Source organism: Emydura macquarii, unplaced genomic scaffold (genome assembly GCF_026122565.2).
Source record: "Emydura macquarii macquarii isolate MOO-44397 ecotype Brisbane River unplaced genomic scaffold, CSIRO-AGI_Emac_v2 contig_509, whole genome shotgun sequence".
In the NCBI taxonomy this organism is placed as follows: domain Eukaryota; kingdom Metazoa; phylum Chordata; order Testudines; family Chelidae; genus Emydura; species Emydura macquarii.
In genome coordinates, this window is record NW_027130646.1 from 135,892 (window position 1) to 161,060 (window position 25,169).

Below are 25,169 nucleotides of genomic sequence, written 5' to 3' on the forward strand. Positions count from 1 at the left end.
GCTACAGGGCCAGTGGGGCTTGGCTGCCAGGCGTCCTATAGCTGGCTGTGGAAAGGATCAAAGCGCTCGCCCCCCGCCCCCGCCCATGTGACTCATGGCCCCCCCATCCCTCCCCACACACGCCTGGGGCTGGGGCTTCCCCTTCCTCCCACGCACGGACTATAAATCCTCCCTGCCCAGCCACCCTGGGCCAGGACAGACTCAGCCCAGCCCACAGGATGGACCCGGCCCGCAGGACCCCCGGTGAGCCCCCCACCCCACTGCTCACACTCAGGCAGGGTGGGGCGGGGGGGGGGGAAGGGGGCACCTGGCCTGTTTCCTTTGACAGCCGCTGTTTTTGTCAGCCTGCCACTGAGGCTGATTTGTGGGTGGCTCCGTTCTGGGGACCCCCCATGTGAGACTTTGGGGGGGTCCCCAGAACAGAACCCCCCCCCCCCAACAGCTCCTTAATTGCCTGACTTTGCCGCTGTGGCTCTGAGCATCTCCCCCCCCAGCTAACACTGCCTTCTCCTGCCCCCCCAGGCCCGAGACGCGCTGGACCTTGGCTCCCCCTCGCCCTCCTCAGCGGCTGCATCCTGCTCCAGAGTTCAGGTAAGGTGGGTGGGGGAGACAGCCGGCGTGACTCTCCCCAGCCCCCTGCTGGTCTCAGCCCCTGCAGTGGGGCGCGTTTGGTGGAGCTGTCTAACCCCTTTGGAGCCTCCACCCCTCTGGAGGCTAATCCAGACATTGCCCTGTTGATCCACGCATTGCGGGGCTAGTGCAGGGAGCCCCGGGGGAGTTCTCTGGCTCAGGGCAGGCAGGAGGGCAGAAACCGTCCCTTTGGGCCTTAAAAAAAAAATCGATGACCGCCCGTCCCTAATTTCCTGCAGCAGAGAGTTCCACAGCTCGAAAGTAACTGCCCTGCCAGCACCCCAACGAGTGAGGGACTGGCGCTCACAGGCGGTAATAGAAAGGGTCGTCTTCCCCTCCGTTCCTCCCCCTCCCCGTTGTGGCCCCGTTGCTGGGCCCAGCAACGTTCGTCATTTCCAAGCACCGGGTCTTGCTGCACATCCCTGTAATGTGTAGGGCAGCCCCATGCAGGAGACCTGGCTGGGAACTTGGACCGTGGGGCTCCCTGGCTGCCTCTGCCAGCTTTAACCTGTCACCACCGAGCTGCTCACCTGACTGCTCTGTGCCTCAGTTTCCCCTTCAGTGTAGCAATGACTCTGCCGTCCCACGGGGGAGCTGGGATGCCAGGGCTGTCTGTGCACGACCCAGGGGCCCATCTGCACCCCTGAAATCCCCCCTCGACTGCCTTTCACCAAACTCTTTCTGCTTTCAGGTGCTGCTCCCAGCCTGCGGCCCAGGATCATCGCCCCGCTCAGACCTGTGAGAAGCCCCTCCCTGGGTAACTGATGCTCTCCCCTGAGCTACACCGTTGCCCCCCTGGGCGTTTGGGGGGGGGGTCGGGGAGGAGGAGAGCTTGCCCCACACCTGCCCCCGGCCTGCCCCAGCTTCAGTCATGCCTCAGTGAGCTGGAGGGACCTGCGCCCGGCCCGGCTCTCAGCCCCGCTCACTCTCGTGCCCTGGCTGTGCCAGTGAGGTGCCGGAGGCAGGTAGGTCTCAGGTCCTGCCCAGGGTGCAGGGGGGAGAGGCCAGGATTCAGGCTCATCCCACGGCACTCACCCGCCCCTCGGCCCGTGACCCAGGCCCCTGCCTGGCCAGCAGGTCACCAGCTAGAGGAGAGGCCACAGGCTGGAGCAGGGGGGTAGGCGCTGGGATCTCCGAGCAGGGCTGGCATCCCCCCCAGCCGTGGGGCCCACGCCGTGGGGATGATCTCAGCCAGCAGCACAGGCCCACTTTGACTTGGGGGGCGGAGGGGGCCAGCACCACTCTGGCTACAGATGGGGAGGGCCGATTCCAGACCCCGTCCCCCACACAGGCGCTGCCCTCAGCCCACGGCTGGCAGGGGCCCCAGAGCCAGGGGGCTGAAGGGGGGGTGCCCCTGCCTCGGCCCCCAGCAACGCTTGCCCTCGCGTGTCTCCTGCTGCAGGGGAAAGCTGGAAGCTGAGCTGCCAGGCGCAGAGCGCCTTCCCGGGCATGAGCCTCCTCTACTGGCTGGCAAACGGCTCCTTCGTGGAGGACCGCTACCGGGGCCAGGCCGTGCGCGAGGGGGACTTCGTGTGAGTAGATGCCCCGCCGGGGCGCCGGGGAGGAGCGGGATGTCCTCCAGGCCGGGGCCTGGCTCCTGCAGCCTGCCCCCAGGAGCTCCCACACAGGGCCAGGCTCTGAGCAGCGAGGGTGGGGGGGGCATAGTCCAGGCCCCCAGCGGGCGTTTAGGCCAACGCCAGCCGGCAGCTCATGGCCCGTCTCTCCCCCCACAGGGAGCAGCCCAACGGCACCGGGGTGCTGCTGACGCGGGAGCTGCTCTTCAGGGCCTTCTCCTGGCGGGATCGCTGCACCTCCTTCACCTGCGTGGCGAGGAACCCGGCCGGGCTGGCCTCTGCCCCCCTGCGCTGGGAGCCGGAGAGGCCAGGCGTGGGCGGGGAGCCCCAGCAGGAGAGAAGAGAGAACAGGGGGACCCCGCGGGGCACCGCCTGCGTGGATAGGTGAGAGCCCTTTACGGCTAGGGGGAGGGGCAACACAGGCCCCATTGCGGGGGGGGGGGGGGGGGATGGAGCTACCATGGGCCTGCCCCCTGCCCCCTCTCAGCTGTACAGCACTTCCCACAAGCTGGGGTGTGAGCTGCCCCTGCCCGCATCCAGGGCCCAGCAGCCCATCACCATGAGTGGCTAAGCCGGGCTGGCTGCCAGCCCCGCCGTAATGCATGGCAGGGGTTGGGGGGTGAAGCAAGGGGCTAGCTCCCGGTGCAGGGAAGCACCCCTGGGGCGCGGGCCAGAGGGGAGGGGCCTGGCGGGAGCTGGGGGGGGGGGCACCGGGGCCTGGTCCCGGGTGGAGAAATCACCACACCTGCCCCGGCGGGCACTAACCCCCCCCGTGGCTTTCTGCAGGGCCGAGGGCACCCAGTGAGCGGCAGGAGCGTGGCGCCGCCCGGGCAGAGGCAGCGATCCCGGCCCCCGGCTGCACAGCTCCACCACGCCGGCAGGGCCGTGCCAGCCTGTCTCCTCGCCCGCAGCACTGCTCCCCCCACGGCCACAGCGGCGATGCTGCCACCCCCCTCCACCCAGCAGCTGGGGGGCCCCCCAGCCAGACTGCCCCCGCCACGGACACCAGCCTCAAGCTGCCCCCACCGCCCCCTTCTCCAAGGCTCCAGCCTCGTTCTGCGCTGGGCAGGGCCTCACTTTGCCCTCTCCGTCCAGCCTGCACGGGGAGCCCGCCCCCGCCACAGCCCCGCTGCCCCCGGCGCCAGGGGGCTGGATGCTGCCGGCGAAAGGGGGCTGAAGGCGCAGGCGGCAGCTCAGGCCCAGTCCTCGGCTGGGCTGTTACATCCGCCCCGCCAGCGCCAGGAGGCTCAGCTCGTCTGGCCCCTGGTAGTGGCAATGGGCAGGGTTAAGGCCCCGGTTTGCACCCCCCCCTCCCTGCAGTAGGGCTCCTTCCTCGGCCGCAGCCGCTCGTGCCAGGGGGTGATAGAGGCTGGCACCTGCTGGCAGCCCAGCCTGCGAGTGCAGGGTCCCCTCTGCTGCTGCCCGGGTCCCCGGCCTCTTCCGTGCCCCCCAGGGCGCAGCAGCGGCTGAGGCCCAGCCTGGGGAAGACAGGCAGGAGCAGGGGGGTGAGGGGCTGGCAGAGGGGCTGGCAGAGCAGCAGCAGCAGCTGGCTTTGGGCTGTCACTTCTCCCCCTGCCCCCGTTTCTATTCAATAAAAGACACCAACGCGCTGTGCTGGGCAGGCCTGTCTCCTCGCCGCGCAGCCAGGGGCGTGGGGAGGGGGGGGGGGAGGGTTGGGGATCAGGTGGGGCAGGAAGTGACCCGAGGGGAAGCCCCAGGGAAGGAGGGGCTGGGGGAAGGGAGAGAAGCAGCAGGCCTGGCTCCGGCAGGGAGGTGGTGCCCATAACTTGCCCCGGGTCGCAGGCCTGGGAATGCTGGGAGCTGAGCCGGGTCTCCCCAGGAGGGAGTCGGGCTGTGAGTGGGTCCCTGGCTGGAGAGGAAGTAGGTCCGGGGGATGACAGCAGAGGGCAGAGGTCACCGGGATGCGCCGCCCGCCCCCCCACATGCCAGCAGAAGGGGTCACCAGGGGTGGGGCGCCTGCGCCCCGAGAGCCAGGCTCTCAGATCATTGTGCTGTGTCTGCCACCCCGAGCGCCTCCGCTCCGGCAGCACCTGCACCGAGCTGGGGACTCAGGGGTCAGACCCCCCCCAGGCAGGGACTCAGAGCTGAGCCCTGGGCCCTGCTCCAGCAGCTTCCCAGGGGATCTCGGTCACATCCTCACCTACCCTAGGCCACAGCTCCCCTGAGAGTCTGGGGGGGACTGGCCCCAGCCCCTAGGGGGCATCAGGCAGGCTCACCCTCGCGGGGGAAGCGCGCGGTGAATGGTGCTGGGGGCCAGGGCGGTGCGTACCCACAGACGGCAGCCCTCCGCCGGGCTGGTGAAGCTGCCTGCAGGTTCCAGCAGCCGACGCTTCTATCCGGGTCCGTCCGCTGCCTGCCGGGTCTCCGGGACGAGCCCAGGGCACTGGCAGCTCAGCTCTCGGCGGCAGGAACGTGATCAAGACAAAGAAGAGGCCTCGGGCACAGCCGGCGGGAGAAAAATACAGTTTATTTACAGGTAGAAAGGTTTTAAAATGACACGTCGCTGCCATCTAGACACAGGGGGGGGAAGGATGAGCGTTAGATGAGCGCTAGCCGGGGTCCCCCCGTGTGCAGGCCACCCCCCCACCGCCCCCGTGGCCTGGCGAAGGGGCTGCACCCTGGACAGTTACAGCAAAGAGGATCGGAGACAGTTCACGGCTGCTGTGAAAGTGAGGGAGCAGCCGCCAGCCGGGGCGCCAGGAAGCGAGCCCCGGTTCATTCCCTCGGGGGGGAGCTGCCCAGGGAGTCACGTCTAAACCAACCTTGCCCTGCCTCGAGATGGACACGGGGGAGTCTCCACAGGGTGAGGGAAATCCAGCTCGGGGGGGAAGGGGGGTCACGTTCCCACGTTCCCACGCTCGTGGCCCAGCAGCTGGACGTGCTGCACGTAGCCGGGTCCCCTGGCAGCTGGGCTGCACCCGTGGCATCACTACAGCCCCCCCCAACGGGAGCCGGCCCTAGGCTCCGGCAGTCAGTCCCGGGGCTGTGAGCGTGGCTGCCTCAGAGCCCGCGTGCTCAGCGGCCCAGCCCCGCTGTGTTTCCCACGGCGGAGGGGTGACGCGGTGGAGACCCAGCTGTCTGCACGACACACGCAGCGAAGCAAGACAGCGAGGGGGTGCTGGGTCTGCCGCTGGGTCCCCATCGCTGACACCCCCGCACCCCAGCCCTGTGCCAGGGACCCCGGCAACCCTTCCCCTGTACAATGTAGGGCCTACAGAAAGCTGCCAGCCAAGCACAAGCTGAGCAGTCACCGCTGAAGAGCACAATCATGAGAGTGAAGGAATTCCCCGCCGACGGGACGGGTCCCCCCTTCCTCCCCGGCAGCTGGTAGTGTTGGAGGAAGGCAGCCCCTGCGGGGACCAACCCGAACTAGAGTTTTACGCAAGAGATCCCATTAAAAGCCCTGGCAGATCATCCACCTGCTCCAAGCAGTTCCTTTAGTGTAGGCAGAGAAAGTCCAGAGTCAGCCCTCGCCACGGGCTGCGTGAGGTCCCCCCTGTGCTCTGCCGGAGGCGGGGTGGGGGGAAGAGAAGCCAGGAGAAGCCAGCCGTGGGGGTGAAGGAGATTGGCACTGAAGAGGGGCCGGCGCCTCTCCCAGGGAGACGGGAAGGGGATGCTGCACTCCCCCCAGCGGGTGCTCGGCAGACAGCACGCACCTCGCATCGGAAGAGGTGGGGTCGCTCCCCGCAGGCCGTGCTGAGAGCGTGGCTACCTGCCTGGCTGAAGGGGCACCCAGGGCAGCTCTCCTCTCTCCGGGACCGCCTCCCCGGCCAGCTCACCACACGCAGGGAAGCGCCCGGATGTCCTGCCCTAGCTGGGGCCGCGCGGAAGAGCTCCTCCATGGCCAGCGTCGCCAGCCAGCGGGTTCGGTCCCTGGCGCGCTCCCTAGCATTCAGGGACCAGCTTCGCCGCTCAGCTCTGCCCCGGGGCACGGGGTCTCGGGGGAAACACACCGATGGCTTCAGAGCAGGGAGGGGGAGAAAAGGCAAAAGCTTGATCCGAGGTCGCTGATGGAGCCGCTTGCAGCACGATGGAGCCTTCGGGATGGCTTCGGCCCCGGCAGACCCGCGCAGGGGGGGGGTCTCAGCCAGGAGAGAGTTAGAATTTCATGTCCTTGGGTGACTTGCGACTGGCCTGCGGAGAACACGCAATCCAGTTAGTCTCGGCCTTGCCGGGGGGGGGGGGGGGACCACTCCAGGGCCCACGCTGACGCCAGCCAGGGGGCTGGAGCGACGGCGGGCCAGTGGGTGCGGCCTTCGGGAGGGACAGCAAAGGCCAAAGAGCAGGCGTGCGCCTGCAAAGATGCATTGAAGGGGTGCTCTAACCCCAGGCATGGCCGTGCGTAAAAGGCAGCCTGGGACATGGGCCTGAATGTTCACCAGCCAAAGTCTTCTCTGCCAGGAGGAGCCAGGGTAAAGGTAAAACCAGGAGGGGTCAATCTCTCCCGCCCAGGAGCCCCAGGCAGAGGGATCCATGCACAGGCCCCCCCCACGGCCCGCACCCCCAGCCACAGACTGGTTTTGCTGCAGGGCAGGCTGGGAAGAAGAGGTCCAGGGGTCTGTGGGCATCCCAGTGTCACCACAGCCCCCAGTGAAAGTTTGGCAAGGGAGGGTGGTGCACCAAGGGCAGGGCCCCCACGCGTCCCCCGCACACCAGCCAGACTCGTGTGTTGCGGGGGGGAGGGAGTGACCACTAGGTCCCCTAGAAACCGTGCTGCCCACAGTGACAATCAGCAGCCCGGCCCCTCACGGCACCGCTGGCCTGGCCTGGGCGTCCTGCGGCGGTCCAACACGCGGGGAGACGGGCGGCTTTGCTGCCTTGTCCAGGGACCAGTCTGGGCCAGGTGCGAAGGTCTGTTAAAGGCCACACGACTCTGGTTGCAGCAGAAGGGGGGCTGTTCAGCCAGCCATTTCCTGGCAGTTTGCTAGCCCAGCCCCGCACCCTGCTAGCCCACGGTAGGCTGCTGCCTCCTCGTCTATGAAGGGAAAGCCAAGCCCGCTCGCTCCCCGGTCAGCATTCAGGCGCTGTCACCTCCCGGGGATGGACGGCTCAGCCTGCAGCTCTCAGCTCTGGGATTCCTGCAGTGGCTTTGGATCGGAGCCAGAGAGCAGCACCCGTACAGCTGCCTCCTGCCCAGCGGGGGGATCTGATACAGCTCCAACTGCCCCTCTCGGCAGGGCTGGGCCTCAGTTAACTCCCACAGGAGCCGGCGGCGATCTGGGTTCTGCACAACCCCAGCTTGGCTCTAACGGGGGGGACTCAATAGCGGGTGAAGCGCTCTGGCCTGGGACATGCAGATCAGACTAGATCGAATGGTTCCCTCCAGCCGTGAGCTACGGCCGGCCGACGAGGACGAACAGCACAGCGCTGGTCCTCGGCCAGGGCGAGCTGCCCTGCTCCATACCTTGCCCTTCCCCTTGGGCGATTTGGCCGTGGCTATCCTGGGGGAGCGCCGAGTGCTGCCACGCGGCGAGGCTTTGGGAGTGGTTTTCCGGTTGGTGCCCCGGCGCAGGAGGCTGCTGCCCAGCTTCTTGGGAGTGTTCAGGATGCTGAAGGCCATGGACTGGCGCCTGTCGGGCTGCAGGGAGAGAAAGCCGGGTCAGGGAGGGCTGGGGTTCTCCACGCGGCTGGAGCCGCTCTTCACTCTGGCTACTAGATGGGCTCAGTGGAGGATTGAAGGCTGGCTGGACCGTGGAACAGTGCATGCTGCGTCAGCCCCTCAGCTCCAGCGATGCCCCCAATCCTGCCCCCGAACCCACCTGGATAACCAGTGCATCTCAGCCACATCGCCAGCTCTGCATTAGCCCTGGGATGCTCACCTGCTTGCCGGTTGCTTGGGGCTCGCCCTTTTTGCTCCCCCGCTTGCGCTCCTCGTTCCGCTCTCGGGGGGTCTGGGGCCGTGGGAAGCAACTGGTTGGCTTCTTAGACTGGAGGGAGAGAGGCAGAGCTGGGGCACGTGCTGGCCGCTCCCCAGCCAGCACCCCCAGGCCCAGCGGCAGCAGAGAGCACCCGTTATTTCAGTGATGTGCATGCTGCATACGCCCCGTCCTCCCGGGGAGCCGACGGCAGCGGAGGCGACTGGAGGGGGAAGAGAAGGATCCCGCCGTGCTGGCGGAGTGAAGGCAGCCAGGTAGCAGGCCCAGGGAACGGGCGGCATGCCCCAGGTGGTATCTGTTTTTCCTCCTGACCAGAGAGGTCTCTAGCAGCCTGCCCAGGCAGAGCATTCCCGCCCCAGAGCAGCCCCCCGCCCTCACCCCCCACTTCCCTCTTAGACTGATCCCTCCGCTCAGTCTGCGCTTGGGGGAGAGGGGGAGGAGGAGGGACTGCGGAAATGGGCGTGTGCAAAAGCAGAGCCCCCACTTGCTTGGGCACGCTCGGAGAGGGCGCTATCAGCCGCTCGGAGCCCTGCAGGAGCCATTACGCTGGGCGGCAGCAGCACAGGCTGAACGGGAGTGCTCTGCGCCTTGTCAGTTACGCACTCCTGACCCCCAGGAACTGGGGTGAAACCCCCCAGCTCTTCCCACGGCAAGCCCATCGCAAGCTTCCCCAATCCAGCGCTGAGGGCTCATGAAAACAAGCAGCTTCAAGAGGCGCCATCCCCAACGGGCCAGCGTTGGCCCCTGGGCTCGCTCAGGACTCAACCCGGTACTCACCTCCGGGGTGTCCGGGCCCTGGTGAAATTCGTCTGAGCTGCGCTTCCGCTGGCGCCGGGTGGTGATGCCTCCTATGCCGCCTGCCCAGCCGGTGCCGAGTATGCTGCGACGGGCGCCTGTGCTCTCGATCTGCGAGGGCTGCATGCTGGCCCGGCGCAGCGTCTCCTTCGGGTCGCCCGTCTTCATCTCCTCGTCCGTGATGATGGTCTGGGACTGGGAGGGCTGGGGAAACGCAGGCACAGACGGGAGACGGTGGTGAAGTGCTGCCCGGTGCCAGCACGCCCTCGTGCAGCTCAGACTCAGACATGAAAGCCAGAAGGGACCATCGTGATCATCTAGCCTGACCGCCAGCACATGGCAGGCCACAGAACCTCACCCACCCACCCACCGCAGTACCTCAGCCAGAGGCTAGGAGTCTGTTACAGACCCTCCAATCTTGATTTAAAGACGTCAAGTTACAAAGAATCCACCACTTATACTACTTCAAACCAGTGACCCCATGCTGCAGAAGAAGGCGAAAAACCCCCAGGGTCTCAGCCGATCTGCCTGGGGGAAATTCCTTCCCAATCCCAAACACGGCAATCAGTTGAGCCCTGAGCACGTCCGCAAAACCCAGCAGCTGGACAGCCGGGAAAGAATTCTCTGTAGTAACTCAGGAGTTCTCCCCATCTCCTGCCCCATTTCCAGCCACTGGGAATTTTTGCTACTAGCAGTCGCAGATCGGCTACACACCACTGTAGGCAGTCTCATCACACCATCCCCTCCATAAACTTATTAAGCTCAGTCTTGAAGCCAGCTAGGATTTTCGTCCCCACTGCTCGCCTTGGAAGACCGTTCCAGAACGTCACTCTTCTAAGGGTTAGAAACCTTCAATTAATTTTGAGCCTAAATTTGTTGATGGCCAGTTTATATCCATTTGCTCCTGTGCCCACACTGGTGCTGAACTTAAATAACTCCTCTCCCGCCCTGGTATTTATCCTTCTGATGTATTTATAGAGAACAGGGCAGGTTTTCCATTCCGCGGATCATCCTAGCAGCCCTGCTCTGCGCCTGTTCCACTTTGAGTTCATCTCTCTTATACATGGGAGACCAGAACTGCACACAATATTCCAGATCAGGTCTTATCAGTTCCTTGTATCACGGCAATAACACTTCCCTATCTCAACTGGAAATACCCTGCCTGGTGCATCCTAGGATTGCATTAGCCTTTTTCACAGCCGCATCACGTTGGCGGCTCATGGCCATCCTGTGATCAACCAATACACCCAGGGTTTTTTTCCTCTGTCATTTCCAACTGATACGTCGTCAGTTTATAGCAAAAATTTTTGTTGTTAGTCCCGAAGGGCATGACCTTGCACTTGGCACTATTAAATTTCATCCCATTTCTATTACTCCAGTTTTCAAGGTTGTCCAGATCTTGTATGATATTCAGTCCTCCTCCACACGGGTAATACGCCCCGCCTTTGTGTCAACTGCAAATTGTATTAGCGCACTCCCGCTCTGTGTGTCAAGGTCACGAATAAAAGCTTAAATCAGATTGGTCTCAAGATGGATCCCTACAGAACTCTGCCAATAACCTCCCTCTAGCCTGACAGTTCCCCTTTCAGTGTGACCCGCTGTAGTCTCCCTTTAACCAGTTCCTTATCCACCTTTCAATTCTCATAGGAATCCCCATCTTTTCCAATTTAACGAATAATTTCCCATGTAGAACTGTATCAAATGCCTAACAGAAATCCAGGTAGATTGGATCGACTGCATTTCCCTTGTCTTAAAAAAAAAAAAAAAAAAAATCAGTTATCTTCTCTTAAGAAAGAAATCATAGAATCATAGTATATTAGAGTTGGACGGGACCTCAGGAGGTGTCTAGTCCAATCCCCTGCTCAAAGCAGGACAAACCTCAGCTAAACCATCCCAGCCAGGGCTTGGTCAAGCCGCAGCTTAAAAACCTCTAAGGATGGAGGATCCACCACCTCCCTAGGTAACCCATTCCAGGGCTTCACCACCCGCCTAGGGAAGAAGCTTTCCTAATATCCAACATAAATTTCCCCCACTGCAACTTGAGACCATTGCTCCTACTTTTGTCATCTAATGCCACTGAGAACAGCCTAGCTCCATCCTCCCTGGAACCCCTTTCAGGTAGTTAAAGGCTGCTATCAAATCCCCCCTCATTCTTCTCTTCTGCAGACTGAACAAGCCCAGTTCCCTCAGCTTCTCCTCGTAAGTCATGTGCTCCAGCCCCCTCATCATTTTCATTGCCCTCCGCTGGACTCTCTCCAATTGTCCACCTCCTTCCTGTAGTGGGGGCCCCAAAACTGGACACAATATTCCAAATGTGGCCTCACCAGTGTCGAATAGAGGGGAATAATCACTTCCCTCCATCTGCTGGCAAAGCTCCTACTAATGCAGCCCAATATGCTGTTAGCCTTCTTGACAACCAGGACACACTGCTGACTCATATCCAGCTTCTTATCCACTGAAACCCCAGGTCCTTTTCTGCAGAACTGCTGCCTAGCTCGTCAGTCCCCAGTCTGTAGCTGTGCATGGGATTCTTCCGTCCTAAGTGCAGGACTCTGCACTTGTCCTTGTTGAACCTCATCAGATTTCTTTTGGCCCAATCCTCCAATTTGTCTAGGTCACTCTGTATCCTATCCCTACCTTTCAGCGTATCTACCAGTCCCACCCAGCTTAGTGTCATCTGCAAACTTGCTGAGGGTGCAATGCACCCCATCCTCCAGATCACTGATGAAGATGTTGAACAAAACTGGCCTCAGGACCGACCCCTGGGACACCCTGCTTGCTACCGGCTGCCAATTAGACATTGAGCCATTGATCACTACCCGTTGAGCCCGATAATCTAGCCAGCTTTCTATCCACCTTATAGTCCATTCATCCAACCCATGCTTCTATAACTTGCTGATAAGAATACTGTGGGAGACCATATCAAAAGCTTTGCTAAAGTCAAGGTATATGACAACCACTGCTTTCCTCACATCCACAGAGTCAGTCACCTCTTCGTAGAAGGCCATCAGGTTGGTCAGGCATGACTTGCCCTTGGTGAAGCCATGCTGACTGCTCCTGATCACTATTCTCTTTTCCAAGTGCCTCAGATCAGGCTGGTCTGGCATGATCTATCTTTTGTAAAACCAGGTATTTTATCCCAATGACCATTTACCTCTATGTTCCTAACTACCTGCTGTTTCAAAATTTGTTCCAAGACCTTGCATACAATTGAGGTCAAACAAATGGGTCTGTATTTTCCTAGATCCCTTCCCACCTTTCTTAACAACAGGCACTGTATTAGCAATTCTCCAGTTATAGGGTACTATCCCCAAGTTTACAGATTCATTAAAAATCCTTGGTATGGAGCTTGCAATGTTATGTGCCAGTTCCTTTCATATTCTTGGCTGGAGATTATCTGGCCCCTCCGTTTGGTCTCATTGAATTGTTGGAGTCTGACTCCCACCTTGGATGTGGTCATTTCTACTTCCATATCTTCATTTCCATTAGCCGCCCTGTCACCGCCCCTAAGCTCCTCATTAAAAACTGAAGCAAAGAATTCATTTAAAGATAATCTAGGCATGGCCCAACACCTAATCTCCACCCTAGCCTCAGCTGCCCCAGTCGGATCTAGGTATCAGGTGCTCAGACTGCTGATACATCCAGCAGCCCAGAGACAGGCTTAGAGATAAGGTGTGGCTAGTAGTCCAAGTACAGGGCTGAGAGCCAGAGTTTCAGATACCTGCTCCAACACTGACCTAGATGCCTCACGCAAGTCGCTTCACAGCTCTTGCCTCCTGTCACATCTAGAAACGTCTAAGAGCCCATCACCATGGTATCTGAACACTGGTCCCTCACGGATTTCTCCATCCTCACTAAACCTTGGGCGTAGGGTCATCATCGCCCTTACACAGATGTGGGTCTGTGGCACGGACGGTCACAGGGTTAGTAGCAGAGTTTGGAATTGAACCCAGGTGTCCTGAGTCCCAGGCTGCAACCCCAACCAGGAGCCTCTCTGACAATGGGCTAACATCCACCTACCCCCAGAGCGGGGAGAGAGGATGGCCTGGTCAGTGCTCAGCACCGCGAAGGGCCCATGACAGGAGAGGCGAAGAGCACTGAACCGACGCGGATGCAGGCCACAAGCGCCAGCCAGAGGAAGCAGCTGAACAAAGGAAGAGCTCGTCCCAGCATCCGAGACTAAGAAAGGCAGCATTAAGTACAAGAACCTGATCTGTGAGGTGGCGGGAGGGCATGGGGGGGGGGGGTCTCTTCCCTCCTGCAGATTTCTGCTACTTCATGGCCCTCCATCCTCCCCCGCCCACCCACTGCTTTGTTTGAGATGCACCACTCTGGGCCTTCCAGGAAAGGCTCTACCCGGACCGCAGGCAGTCCAGACTGCTGAGAGAGCCACTGGCGGGGGCGCTCACATGCCGACTGTAGCGGGGTGAGCCAGGGGAGTCTGTCCCGGAGCGAAGGGAGCTTCGGGTGGGTAAATCAGGGGTTCGTTTTTGTGGGAGAGGATTTGCTGCCTCCTCTCCAGCTCTTACCCTAGACTCCAAGGGGTAGCAGGTCTTCAGGTGTGGAGGACACACCCTGTTGCGCTGCTGCAGCTCGGCAATGCGGTTCCAGTCGTCCAGCTGATCCGGTTCATCTTGACAGGTGCTCAGATAGAAGCTGCCGCGGCCTAAAAACCAGGGCAGGCGGAAGAGGTGGGAGCATTAGTGCCTCTGAGCTGAAAGACCCCACAGCAGCCCTGGGAGACACCAGCCGGGCCACGCTGCAATCCAGGAACGTCCCAGCCGGGAGAGCCCAATCGCACACAGACAAGGACAGCCTGCCACAGCCAGCTCTCCTGGGGTGCCCCGATTCTGCCCTGCAGCCCTAGACCCAGCACTGCTCCCCGGCTGTACCCCTTCCAGACTAGACTCCCCCAAGCAGAGGCCCACACGGACAGACATGCTACGTAGCCAAGAGCAAGGACACCTGGCGCATTCACTGCATTAACCCCACGTCCCATCCCCTGACCACGAACTCACTGAGGCTGGCGCTGCTCCCCGCCTGAGAGCGCCTCAAGGAGCTGCGGGTGGCAGGCCGGTAGCCGGGCAGGTTCAGCAGGGCAGGGTTGCCCGGCGTCTCCTCGAGGGAGGCGGCTCCCACCTCAGCGAGGGATTCCTGAGAGCGGCAGCTGGCAAGCGAGCGGGTGGAGGTGGCAGAGCGCAGCCTGCTCCTGGTGGGGTTCTGGCGAGCCTGCGCCGACGGCACGCTGTAGAAGGACGTGCTGGCGCTGTTCGGGTCCTCTGCCTCGGCCTGTTTCTGAGGGGTTAGGACACAAGGCAGATCAGCCTCCTCAAGCCCCCCCCCAGAAGCAGAGCCACTGAAATGGGAGCGGGCAAAGCTCACGACACCGATATCAGTCCCGCCGCATGGGCCTGCCATGGGCTCCGCAGCGGGAGGTTCTGCCTCTGGGCCTGAGGTGAGCACGTGACAGACCGGAGTGGCGTGGGGGAGAGGAACAGACAAACCACCCCACCCCTCCGCTCAGTGCAAGGGAAGCCAACGTAGACGGCTCCTCTGCGGCCGATCACGGGGCCATGACTCAAAAGCCCCCTCTGCAATGAAGCCAAGAGCAGCTCAGGGCTGGACTTATCCAAGCCTGGGAGGGATGCTGGCCCAACGTCTGGACTGGCCTCTGGATCCACGAGGTCTGAAGAGCTCCCACGCCAACACACCAGGGGCCCCCTGCCTCAGCTGATGTCCCTGCCTCCACTCTGACCGGACACAGAAAATGCCCTAGTGTCGCTAGCTGGAAGAGCACAGGGCGTGAGGAAGCAGAGCATCTTCAGATGCACCTGTCACCAGCGCGGCCCTGAGCCCTCGCTCCACCGGGCTCGGAGGACCCTGACCCCCCCCACCAAGGAGCTGGGGTTACTTTAGTCATGGTGATGTCGATGATCTGTGTGGTGCGCCGGCGAGCTGAACGGGTCTTGCAGCCCGAGTCCATCGACAGGTCGCCCAGTGAGCTGATGCTGCTCTCCAGTTTGGACTGTGTGCGGCTGGGGATGGGGGTGAAATAAAGGCTCTCCAGAGACTCAACTTTTCGAGGCAGCCGCTGGGATGTGCGCGATTCCACACTGCCCGGCATGGCCAAGCTTTCTGACTGGGATCGGCCAAGCTTCCTGCTGAGACGGGGCAAAGGCAAATGCAGTGAGACACACGGTGCCGTCTGCTCCAGACAGCCGAGCGCAAGCTAGGCACGGACACCTGACCTGCATTTACTGGGGGTGGCAGAGAAACGCTGGCCTGGGAATTGAACGTGCAGAGCAGGGCAGGACGCGTCCCCAGCTGAAGGACATGGCCTCTAACTCCCTTCCCCCACTGGAGGCCCTGGGGACTTCAGAGCCGGGGCCCAGCTGCTCTCCGCTGCCCTGGGTGAGGAGGAGGGGGTACCTGGTGGAGTTGAGCGGCAGCGTCTCGTCGCTGCTCAGATCCAGGCTGTCCGTGCTGACGTTGGCCGGGTTCTGACGGAAGGTCTCCCGGCTCTTCAGCGTATCCGTAGCCACCTGGAACTTGTCTCGCTCCCGTAACTGGCGATCTGCAAACTCCACCTGGTGGGGAGGAATGGGACTGAGTGGCAGGGCTGCAGGGCACGGGAGAAGTGGGGAACGGAGGGCAGGCCAAGAGAGCCGGAGCGGACATGCAACAGAAACCCACCTCCCCACCTGAGGGGCCTAAACCCCCAGGCAACAGGGGAGCAGGAGCAGCTGGGTTTAACCACCCGGGGCGTGAGTCCCCGAGGGCAGCCCAGCACCGCTACCGCTAGCCGGTACCTCTCTGCTCCAGGAAAGGACTCAGGAGACGTTGCAGGAAACCTTGGGGAACACAACCCAACTCAACTGACGGGGGAAGGAGGATCTTGTTGAAGGCAAAGGGCTGGGGTTCAAGGGAGGTGGGTTCCATTCCCAGCTCAGCCAGACCCACTGGGTTACCTCGGGGACGTCGCTTCTCCTCTAGGTCTTTCCACCCTGTCATGAGGCCTAATTCGCTAGTTTGTGACGTGCTCGGACGGGCTAAGTGCACTGGAGGGTGTCCCGTTCTCCAGCTGTGCGCCCAGGTTCTCGTGTGAACGCCGCGCCCTGCCTCGGGCAGCAGCAGGTTCCACCGCCAACGGCCCTCCATCAGCCTGGCGCGGCTTGCTATCACCTCCCTGCCCTCAGCCACATTAACTGGGCCAGCTGAGTGCTCCCGGATGAAGACGCCCCTGAACCGATGGCTGGAATAGCGCTGCCACACAAAGGGTCTCCTGTCGGAGTGCGGGAGGTAGCTGTTGCTTGAGAAGACGGGTGAAGACGGAGGCTGGACATCCACAGCGTCCCAACTAAACACTCCATCGCCGTCAAAACCCCGGCTCTCTGCTGAGATCACGCCTCGGGTACAGAGCGTATTTGCTCCCCGCTCGTTCTGTAGGGCAGCAGGAAGTACCACACCCCACGCTCCCCACCCAGGTGGATGGGCTCCAGATCTGCATCCCACCTTCCTACACTGGGAGGCTTGTAAGGGTGGACTGAAGGGAGCCCGATCTCTGAAGGCCACCCTCCCCCGTACCTGTGTCTCCAAGCTGCGGACCTGGCTGGTCAGGTTCCTGCAGCTTTGCTCCGACTCCTTGGCCTGCAGGATGGATTGCTGCAGCTCCCTGGCCAGCCGCTCCGACTCAGCCTTGAGCGCGGCGTTCTCCTTCTGCAGCTGCTCCATCCCCGTCAGCTTCTCTGCCAGCTCTTGGTTCTGCTGCTTCTTCGCGTCATAGAAAGCTTTTGCCTTCTCCATCTGGGGAGGGGGAGAGAGGAAACAGTCAAGCAACCGCCGCATTCCAGTGCCCACGGGAAATGACGACGGGCCCCTACGGAGGGAGTTAGCTGTCCACACCTGAGTTTTATAGTGTTCTGCCGCCTGCTCTTTCAGGGCCAGCTGCTCTTGCAGCTCAGATATCTTCACCTGCTGGCGATTAGCCTCTGCCTGCAGCTCCCCTTCCTGCACCTGCAGAGCCAGAGGGAGGTGGGAAGAGCAAGAGTTTAATGGAGCCCAACTGCGTCTCAGTCCCCCCCACGAAGGGCATAGCATTGCCTCCACCTGCATTATGGAGACGCTCTTTGGCCATGCTTCCGAAGAGCGGGCGACCGCTGCTTCCTGGAGGGGATACCGAGGGGACTCCGTGCACCAGCAGCACAACCCAAAGTCCCAGTCAGCCTTCGTGCACTTGCAGAGGAGAAGGCCGACAGCAGGGGCTGCCCACTGGCACTCAAGTTCCTCCCCTTGGAAGACCGGCTGCCACGGCAGTGAATTTTTACAGGGCAGATATGGCCGAAACAAGGCTCCGAGAGCTCTCCCGCGCATCTCCCTGCCCTCACCTGTCTTATGAGTGGCAGCCCACAGAACACAGGTCTCATGTATTCCACATGCAGCGGAGCGGCCCTCTGGTCAGCTTGACGGCACATTGCAGGCGTTGCACTCGAGTGGTCCTTGGCCACCCCCCCTCTATTATACACAAGTACAGCCCTGTGGGCCCCGGCAAGCCACCAATGGGGCCTGGAGTCGGGCAGTTTGGTCCCCAAGATTGAACACTGCTCTGGACATGCAGACCTCCTCCCACCCACGCCGCATTACCTTCACATTCTCCTGCTGGGATCGGGTGGCTTTTTCATTCTGGGCCAGCTTTTTATTCAGCTCCTCCACCTAGGAGGGAACAGGGGGTTACACCAGCCGCTTGGTGCCTTTCCTCTAAAAGCAGCACCACCCCTTAGGATGCCCAGGATTCCCCGCCTTGCCACAGTGCGCCAGTGTGTTTCCCACAAGCCCATGAACTGTAGGGCCTCCAGACAGCTGGGCCTTTGTGTCTGGGGAAAGCAGATTCCAACGCACCTCACGGTAGCAACGAAACCCTCTCGTTATGGGAGCTTAACGAAGAGATCCAACGTCCCACCAGATCTCAAAAGAGGAGAAAAGCAGAGGGTCTGGCTAGTGCCATCACCTCTATTCCTTAGTCCTGACCCACCCCCCAAATCTCCTGTCACAGAACAGCAGCTGTGGGGCAGCTCCAGGGCCTTACCCAGCGTTCCAAGACACGTTCAGCATTGACCATGGGCGGACACGTTCCTTCAACAAATCCCACCTGGAGGAATGCCCTCTGAGTCCCAGACCCCACCTCCCAACTCCTTTACAGACGCACATTCCCACCCTTTTCCCAGAAGAGACCGTGTAACCACCCTCAACACCCAACTCGGACACGTCGCAGCACAGCCAAAGCAACCCCGGCGCCGCACCACACAGAGTCTGGGACTGGTTAGTGGCTTCTACAAGCAGACAGCTCCCAACTGGCTTAAGTTCCTCTTCCACGGAAGAAGGGTTTGCTTGGCACATGCAGGAGAGCAGCTACGTGCTAGAAGCAAGCTAGGTCCCTTAAGCCAAGAGGATTAGGGGTACGAGAAACCAGTGCAAGGAATGAAGGTGTTAGATGCAAGAAAAAAAACCCACAGACAATGGCCCCCCAGAGCTCCCCCTGCAGCTCTCAGCTCCAGCACTTGTCTCCATGACCAACTGTTTGCCTTCCCAGCACCAACATGACGAGATGATGCAGGGCAATTTTAACCACTGGAATCATTTACCAAGTGGAGTCTCCATCATTGACCATTTTTAAATCAAGATCAACACTTGAATGTGTTTCTGAGAGATCTACTCTAGGAAGTCCTGTGGGGCAGGTCTCTGGCCTGTGTTACACAGGAGGTCAGACTGGATGATCTCAATAGTCCCCTCTGGCCTTGGAATCCAAGAGTTCTCCTCCTTGCATTTGTCTTAAACCAAAAATCAATGGGGCTTTTTCTGCTGTCTTCTGGATTATCACCGACAGGCACAAGCCCCCGGGCATGTCCTCCACGGTTCTGGGATTGGAGGAAAGCTGCATCTGATTTGCACAGCACCATAGTGAGAGATCGATCCCAAGTCAGGATCGGGCTGAAGAGGCTAAGACTTGGCATAAATGTCAAGATAGCTTGCGTGACCCCAAGACTGGGAGCCCAGCATCTGGGGCTATTACCGTCTGTAAATCAGCGTGAATGCTGGGTCCTTTTTAACTCTTGGGATGAGCACACCTGCCCACTGCATTCTACAAGAAGCGGCCCCCTGGGACACGTAGGACTGGTTCTCCCAGCCTGCGGCTTCTTAGCAGGGGAGGGTGCACGGCCCAACAGCAAGAGGAGCAGAGCAGTGCGAGGATCCAGACCCGGCCCAGCCTTCCAGCAGCCAGAGACCCTCCTCTATGAAACAGACACCCCGTGGCCATGCACTTCCTTCGCACGCCGCGTGGAAGCGCCTGAGTAAGACTTGCAGGGCTGGGGGTACAATTCTACCCTGAAACGTGACCAACAGGACACCGTGGGAGGGGCTCCATGTTTGTCTCTCCAAGTCCACTGACTCCAAGTCACACCTGTTCAATTTATAAACCAAGAGGTTCTTTCCTACACGCCAGTGCTGCACCCCGCCTCGGGCTGGGAGGGCCACGCTGCTCAGACATCAGCACCCGTACTAACCGCTCTGCCCCGAGTTACACCTCTGCCCTCCGTGGGCCTAGGACTCAGTAACAACTCTGCGGCGTGCTGCTCTGCAGAGGTAATCAGTGTCTCTGACGCTGCACACGGGGACAGATCTAGAGAGCAGGAAGGGCGTTTTTAGTCACTTTTCGGAGCAGATGTGCGCTAAGATGCTCCCTTAGAGAGCCCCACCTCCAGTCACTGCCTGACACACAGTTTGGATCCACTGTAAGTGTAGTATCCAGGCTGGGGTGACCTCTCAGCTGTAGGCACGACTTCGGCTCATTGCTTGGGACACCAGAAAGGGATCGGGGCACCAGAGCTGATGCTCGGTCTTCAGAAGGGAGCAGCCGCAGCAGGACACGGAGGTTCCCAGTACTCCTTGCACTATCTGTCCCTTAGAGGGTTGCTGTGGGGGAGAACACTGCTCAGAGGCCCTCCTGCTCTATTAAGATCGCAGCGCACACCGTGGCTGCTCCTGGGGCGGGGGGAGAGAACGGAAGACACGCTGACCTGTGCACAGTGCCGTTTCACGCAGCATTTGAGGCAGCTACATGGGAGTTGGTAGGTTTTGGTGAGAGACTTCACGGCCTGCGTCCTACCCCCACAGAGGTGAACGTGCAGCCCAGTGGAGCAAACCAGCTTCCCGGCTCGTTCGCTGGGAACGCCCAGAGTCCCCACTGCAAACAGTTAACAGGAGACAGCAGCTGTGATGGGAAGCGGCAGCAGCTAGTCATGCACGGTCACCGTTTAAGCAGCCAGCACTTCGCATGCGTTACCTGCTTAGCTTGTTGTTTCTGAACTACCTCTAGCTGCTCCACCTGTGTGAAGGGACGAGCAATGAAGGCACAAGTGAATACACCACGCACACCAGAAACAAGCTGCCTATGGCAAAGACCATCCCTGCTACGGCTTTGCAACGAGGATCCAGGGAGGGATTTACACTGCGCCCATCTCCTTGGTGTCTGGTGGGTGCTATGGCAAAGGGATGTTTGGGCCCCAGGGCTCAGGAGGGGTGACAGTCTGTTCTCTCTCCAGATCCCACAGCCTGGATCAGCCTAGATCTTCTCAACAGCCCTTCTGGCCCCTATGGATCAGAGGATGGGGACCAGACGCTCTGTGATCTTGGTGAACTGCCTTGCTGTATCAATGTTCCCATTGCTCTGAAATCACGTCCAGGTGCAACTAGCCCAGCTGGAACTTAACGAGTGCTTCAAGCTATTGCACAGCAGAGCTGACCAGCAGCAGGGACAGATTAACTCTCGTGAGCAGAGATGCTGCTTTCCAGGCCGGCGTCACCAGCCGAGCTGAATGTGCAGTGGAATTAGCCCAGGATTTCCCCAGCAGGAGTTAGTGGATTGTTCACGGGGGCCAGCCAGGCTTTGGGGGCACCGTTGGCTGCAGATCTGGAGAAGCTTGCTTTCCTTCTCCACCCCCAACCGGCAGCTCTGAACACCCTCGGCCAGCACTTAGCTGGGGGGTAGGGGTAGTTTGCCTTTAACAGCGGACCCCAAAGCTCCCTGACAGAGTCCTACCCAGTGCAGCTTCATGTCCAAACCACTGGAATCCTAGTCGGTGAGTCAGGACTTTCCCTTCCCTTCTCAGTCACTAGCCTTCTCCCTTCCTGCCTTGGGCCTGGGCAAGCCCAAGCCAGGAACGCGCAGCGGGTGCCCTACCTGAGTCGTCAGCTTCTGTCTCTCCTCCTGGAATTTCTGCCTCTCCTCAAGGACCCTGACTTTTGCATTCTCGTACTTGTTGGTCATCGCTTCCAGCTTCCTGACAGCGTTTTCGGCCTCTCGCTGGCTCCCAGCCACCAGTTTCTCAGACTCCCCCTTGAGGGCGTCCATCTCCTGGCTGTGCTTCTCCTTCACCTGGCTGAGCTCGGCATCGAACCACTGCCGCCCTTGGCCGGCCCTCTCACTCAGCCCGCGGTTCTCCTCCATCAGCTGGGTGTTGGCCCGCTGAAGCACCGCGAGCCGCTCGGCGTAGCTGGCGTTCTCCCCCTGCAGCCTCTGCACTGCATGGTCCCGTTCAGAGACTCTCTCCCGGAGGGAGAGCAGCTCCGCAAGTTCCAGCTTGGCTCTGGCAAGCTCTGCCTGCACAGCACTGGCTGCTTTCTGCCTCTGCTCCAGTTCTTCCCGGTGTTTGCTTTCCAGGGAGGACTGCTCAGCTTGCTGCTGCTGGTAGAGGCGTTTCACTGGCATCAGCTCCCCAACCAAGGCTTGGGCGTTCGTGAGCTCCAGCTGTACCGAGGACAAGAACTGTTCCTTCTGGAAGCACTTCTCCTGCCAGGCCTTGGCCTCTCGGCGGAGCTCCTCCTGGCTTTCGCCTTGGGAGCTCAGCTCCCGCTTCAGGGCCTCCATGGACGCCCTCTGCTTCTCGGTCTCCTCCTGGTAGGTCTGCACTTCGGCCTTCATGATGGCGCACCTCTCCGCGGCTCGAGAAGCCGCGGTGGCCATCTCGGACTGGAGCAGCCGCAGCCTCTCCTCCAGCTTCTTGCTCTTCTCGGACTCTGCCACGATCAGGCGCTTCAGCTCCCTGCTCTCGCCTTCCTTTTCCAAGACCTGCCGGTGGAGGATGGACACTTCCTGCTCCAGGCTGCCGATCAGGCTGTTTTTCCTCTCCACTTCCTGAATGCACCGGGACATTTGTTCTTTCCAGCCGTCCTCCGACTTGCCCTGCTCTTGAGCGGCAGAGCGTAGAGATGCCAGCTCCTTCTCCGCCGCGGCGATGGACTCTTTGCTCTGGACCAACTCTCTCCTCTTGTCCAATAACTCTTTCTTTAGCATCTCCATGGTGCTCTCTTGCCCAGCCTGTGCTGTTCTCGAGGCTTCCAGGCGTTTCTCCAGCTCCAACACCTTCTGCTTCTGCTGCGTCACTTCTCTCCTCAGGGCCTCCAGCTCTGCTTCCTGATGCTCCGACATGGCCGTTTTCGTTTGCGTTGCTGCTTTCTCCAGGCTGGCAATGGTGTCTCGCTGCTCCCTGCACTTCTGCTCCAGTTTCTCCATTTCAGAGTGGAGCATCTCGCTCTCCTTCAGCTTCTCCTGGTAGAGGTCTTGGCTGGAGCTGGATTCCTGCTCCCTGTGTCGGATCTTCTCCTCCAAGCTTTTGAGAGACATCTCCTTGGAGTACACGATGGACTTGATGCTGTCAATCTCGGCTTCTCGGGTCCTGGCGACCTCCAAGAAGCCCTGCAGCTCATTTTCCATCTTGGCTGCCCGCTCCTTCAGGGCCTCCACAGAGGCAAGCTCCCCCTTCAGCTTGACCACGGTCTTTTGCAGGTCTCTCAGCTCCTCGTTACGGGAGACGTTTTTCAGACGGAGCTCGTCCAGCTCCCCTTCCTTCTCCTCTATCGACTCCAGGGACCTGGCCAGCTCCTGCTGGTGAGCAGAACGCTCGGTCCTCTGTTCATTGATGGAGTTCTGCAGCTGGACTTCCAGCTCTGCCTTGCTGGCTTTCTCTGCTGCGAGGTTTGCCTTGGCTTGCTCCATCTCCTTCGTCAGACGCTTCAGCTCAGCGTCTCGCAGAGCTAGTTCCTGATCCTGCTTCTGGAGGGTTTCTTCTAGCCTGGCGTTCAGCTGCTTCACCTCCCCGGACAGTTTCTCCGCTTCTAATTCTCTCTCTTTCAGGACCAACGCTGCTCTGGAGAGGTCAGATTCCGCAGTTGTCAGCTCCTCGTGCTTCTGTTCTCCAAGACGCTTCACTGACCCTTCAAGCTCTGTCCTCTTGAGCCTTTCATCAGACAGCTCCTTTGTGACAACCTCGAGCGCGTCAGCTGCCTTCTTCGCCTCCGTCTCCAGCTGAGCTATCCGGAGGGCAGCTTCCTGGTGGGATGCCGCTGTTTTCTCCTGCAGAGAGGAGAGATCCTCTCTGAGTTTTAGCTCTACACTCCCCTTCTCCTCGACCTGCGCGAGGGTGCTGGAGAGGTCAGTCTGGAGCTGTGCCAGCCTCTCTTGTTGCTCTGTGGTCAGGCGCTTTATCTGCGCCTCCAGCTCTGCCACCTTGCCCTGCTCTGCCTGTAGCTGCTGGCAGGCCTGTCTGTGGTCTTCACTCAGCGCTTTCATGGTCTCCTCCAGCCTCTCACGCTCTCCTTCATCCCCTTTAGCGGCCGAAGACATTTCGGCCAGCTGGCGCTGCAGCCTCTCTGTCTTTGCCCGGTGTTCGTCTCCCAGCTGCTGCATTTGGAGCGTGAGCGCTTGTCTCTTCGCTTGCTCCTCGCCCATTTCCTGCACAACCTGATCCCGGTGCTCTGCCAGCTGCTGGACTTGGGACTCCAGCTCACTTATCCTCTTCAGATTCCCTTCAAGGGTCTCCGAAGCGCTCCTCTTCTCATCCTCCAAGATCGCCTCTGTGTTCCGGATGGACTCTTCCATGGACAGGAGCCGCTCTTGGAGTTGGGCGTTTTCCTTGGCCAGCCTCTCCTTGTCGGAGAGTTTCTGCTGACCTTCTTGCAGCTTGTTCTCTAGTTCTCGGAGCTGGGCTCTCAGAGACTCAGCAGCTGCTACTTGGGCCTCACTCTGTGAGAGCTGAGCAGTGAGCTCACGGACTTTGGCATCCAGGTCTTGGACTCTCTGGTTCAGTTCAGCTTTTTCCCTCTGCATCTCTACGGCAGAGGCCTGGCCGGCATCTCTGGCTTTCTCCAAAGTTTGCAGCTGAGAGCTCACGGCTGCCAGCTCGGCTTCCTTTTCCTGCTGGAATTCCTGCAGCTGCCGCAGAGCAGACTCCTTTTCCTGAATGGCCTTTGCATGCTCTTCTCGCTGTCTGGCTTCCCCTTCGCTTGTGGCTTCCATCTGCTGGGTGAACTGCACCAGCTTCTCCTCGCTGTGCTTCAGGGTGTTATTGAGCTGATCCACTTGAAGGCTCAGTCCTTGGATGGTCTCCCTGGAGGACTGCTCTTGCTTCTGGAGATCTTCGACCAGCTGTCCCTTCTGAATCCTCTCCTCTTCCACCTGCTGGTGAAGAGTCACCAGCTCCTGGTCCCTCTGGAGGAGGAATCCGTTTAGCTTAGCAATCTCTGCGGTGAGTGTGTTTACCTGGGCGACCAGGCGCTCCTCCTGCGCTCTGGAGTCCTGCTCCAGCTTCTCTTTAGCCAGCTGGAGCTCAGAGACTGAGCTCTGAAGGTTGGCGATGAGGCCCGTAAGCTGAACTTTCTCCTCTTCGAAGCGGCTCCGTTCGGACTGAAGATCTGCCTCACGGAGGCCCTTCTCCTCTGCCAGCTGAATGATTGTGGCTTGGAGCTCTCTCTCCTTCGCAGTAAGGCTGGCCACTTCCTGCTTTAAGTCTTCAAGCTGATGAGGAGGGGAGAGAAAGAAAACTCATCAGTGGCATTCTACAGTAGTTCAAGAGATCTAGACACTTCTGCCCCACAGAGAGCAGCTAGCTCTTCCTCTCGCCCGGCTGCAACACACTCACAGCAAACTCACCGCTACTTAACTCTACGGGCGGGGCAGGTCTACACTACCGCTTAAGTCAATCTGAATTATGTCGCTCCGGGGTGTGAAAAAGACACCCCCGAGTGATGCAGGTTACAGCGACGTAAGCGCTGTCCACACCCAGCGCTATGTCAGTGGAAGACGCTATCCCGCCAGCACAGCTTCCACCTCTCACAGAGGTGGAGTACTTACACCGACGGGACAGCACTTCCAGTGCACAGTAGCATTTCTAGTGTAGACCTGACCCGGCTCTTTATGTGTTTTTAGTTTTCCCACCAATAG

General features: G+C 60.2%; 2 protein-coding genes across 10 annotated transcripts in view; one reads left to right on the forward strand and one right to left on the reverse strand.

Annotated features, from left to right (window-relative positions):
• Window positions 1-218: 218 nt before the first annotated feature.
• Window positions 219-3,796, forward strand: IL18BP (interleukin 18 binding protein). The gene is made up of 6 exons (XM_067539048.1): window positions 219-243; window positions 523-591; window positions 1,322-1,387; window positions 2,033-2,162; window positions 2,364-2,588; window positions 2,991-3,796. The coding sequence occupies exons 1-6, from the start codon at window positions 219-221 to the stop codon at window positions 3,007-3,009; spliced, it is 534 nt and encodes a 177-aa protein (XP_067395149.1). The 3' UTR covers window positions 3,010-3,796.
• A 577-nt stretch (window positions 3,797-4,373) lies between these two features.
• Window positions 4,374-25,169, reverse strand: part of NUMA1 (nuclear mitotic apparatus protein 1) — a 63,000-nt gene continuing 42,204 nt past the window's right edge. For 2 of the 9 annotated variants that reach the window (XM_067539066.1, XM_067539067.1), the window contains exons 14-27: window positions 21,132-24,743; window positions 20,235-20,276; window positions 17,537-17,605; window positions 16,799-16,909; window positions 16,481-16,699; window positions 15,326-15,483; window positions 14,808-15,057; window positions 13,915-14,191; window positions 13,426-13,562; window positions 8,879-9,100; window positions 8,045-8,152; window positions 7,630-7,803; window positions 6,947-7,098; window positions 4,374-6,359 (exon numbers count right to left, since the gene is read on the reverse strand). In XM_067539066.1, coding sequence (XP_067395167.1) covers window positions 6,955-7,098; window positions 7,630-7,803; window positions 8,045-8,152; window positions 8,879-9,100; window positions 13,426-13,562; window positions 13,915-14,191; window positions 14,808-15,057; window positions 15,326-15,483; window positions 16,481-16,699; window positions 16,799-16,909; window positions 17,537-17,605; window positions 20,235-20,276; window positions 21,132-24,743 — 5,523 coding nt within the window. In that variant the 3' untranslated portion in view covers window positions 4,374-6,359; window positions 6,947-6,954. The remainder of the gene's footprint in view (window positions 6,360-6,946; window positions 7,099-7,629; window positions 7,804-8,044; window positions 8,153-8,878; window positions 9,101-13,425; window positions 13,563-13,914; window positions 14,192-14,807; window positions 15,058-15,325; window positions 15,484-16,480; window positions 16,700-16,798; window positions 16,910-17,536; window positions 17,606-20,234; window positions 20,277-21,131; window positions 24,744-25,169) is intronic. The other 7 variants (XM_067539073.1, XM_067539068.1, XM_067539072.1 and 4 more) reach the window with 7 other exon arrangements.

Coding starts and splice junctions, on each gene's coding strand:
- IL18BP (XM_067539048.1), top strand. CDS start 219: ATGGACCCGGCCCGCAGGACCCCCG. Junction 244..522: donor CCCGGCCCGCAGGACCCCCG/GTGAGCCCCCCA, acceptor CTGCCCCCCCAG/GCCCGAGACGCGCTGGACCT. Junction 592..1,321: donor CATCCTGCTCCAGAGTTCAG/GTAAGGTGGGTG, acceptor TTCTGCTTTCAG/GTGCTGCTCCCAGCCTGCGG.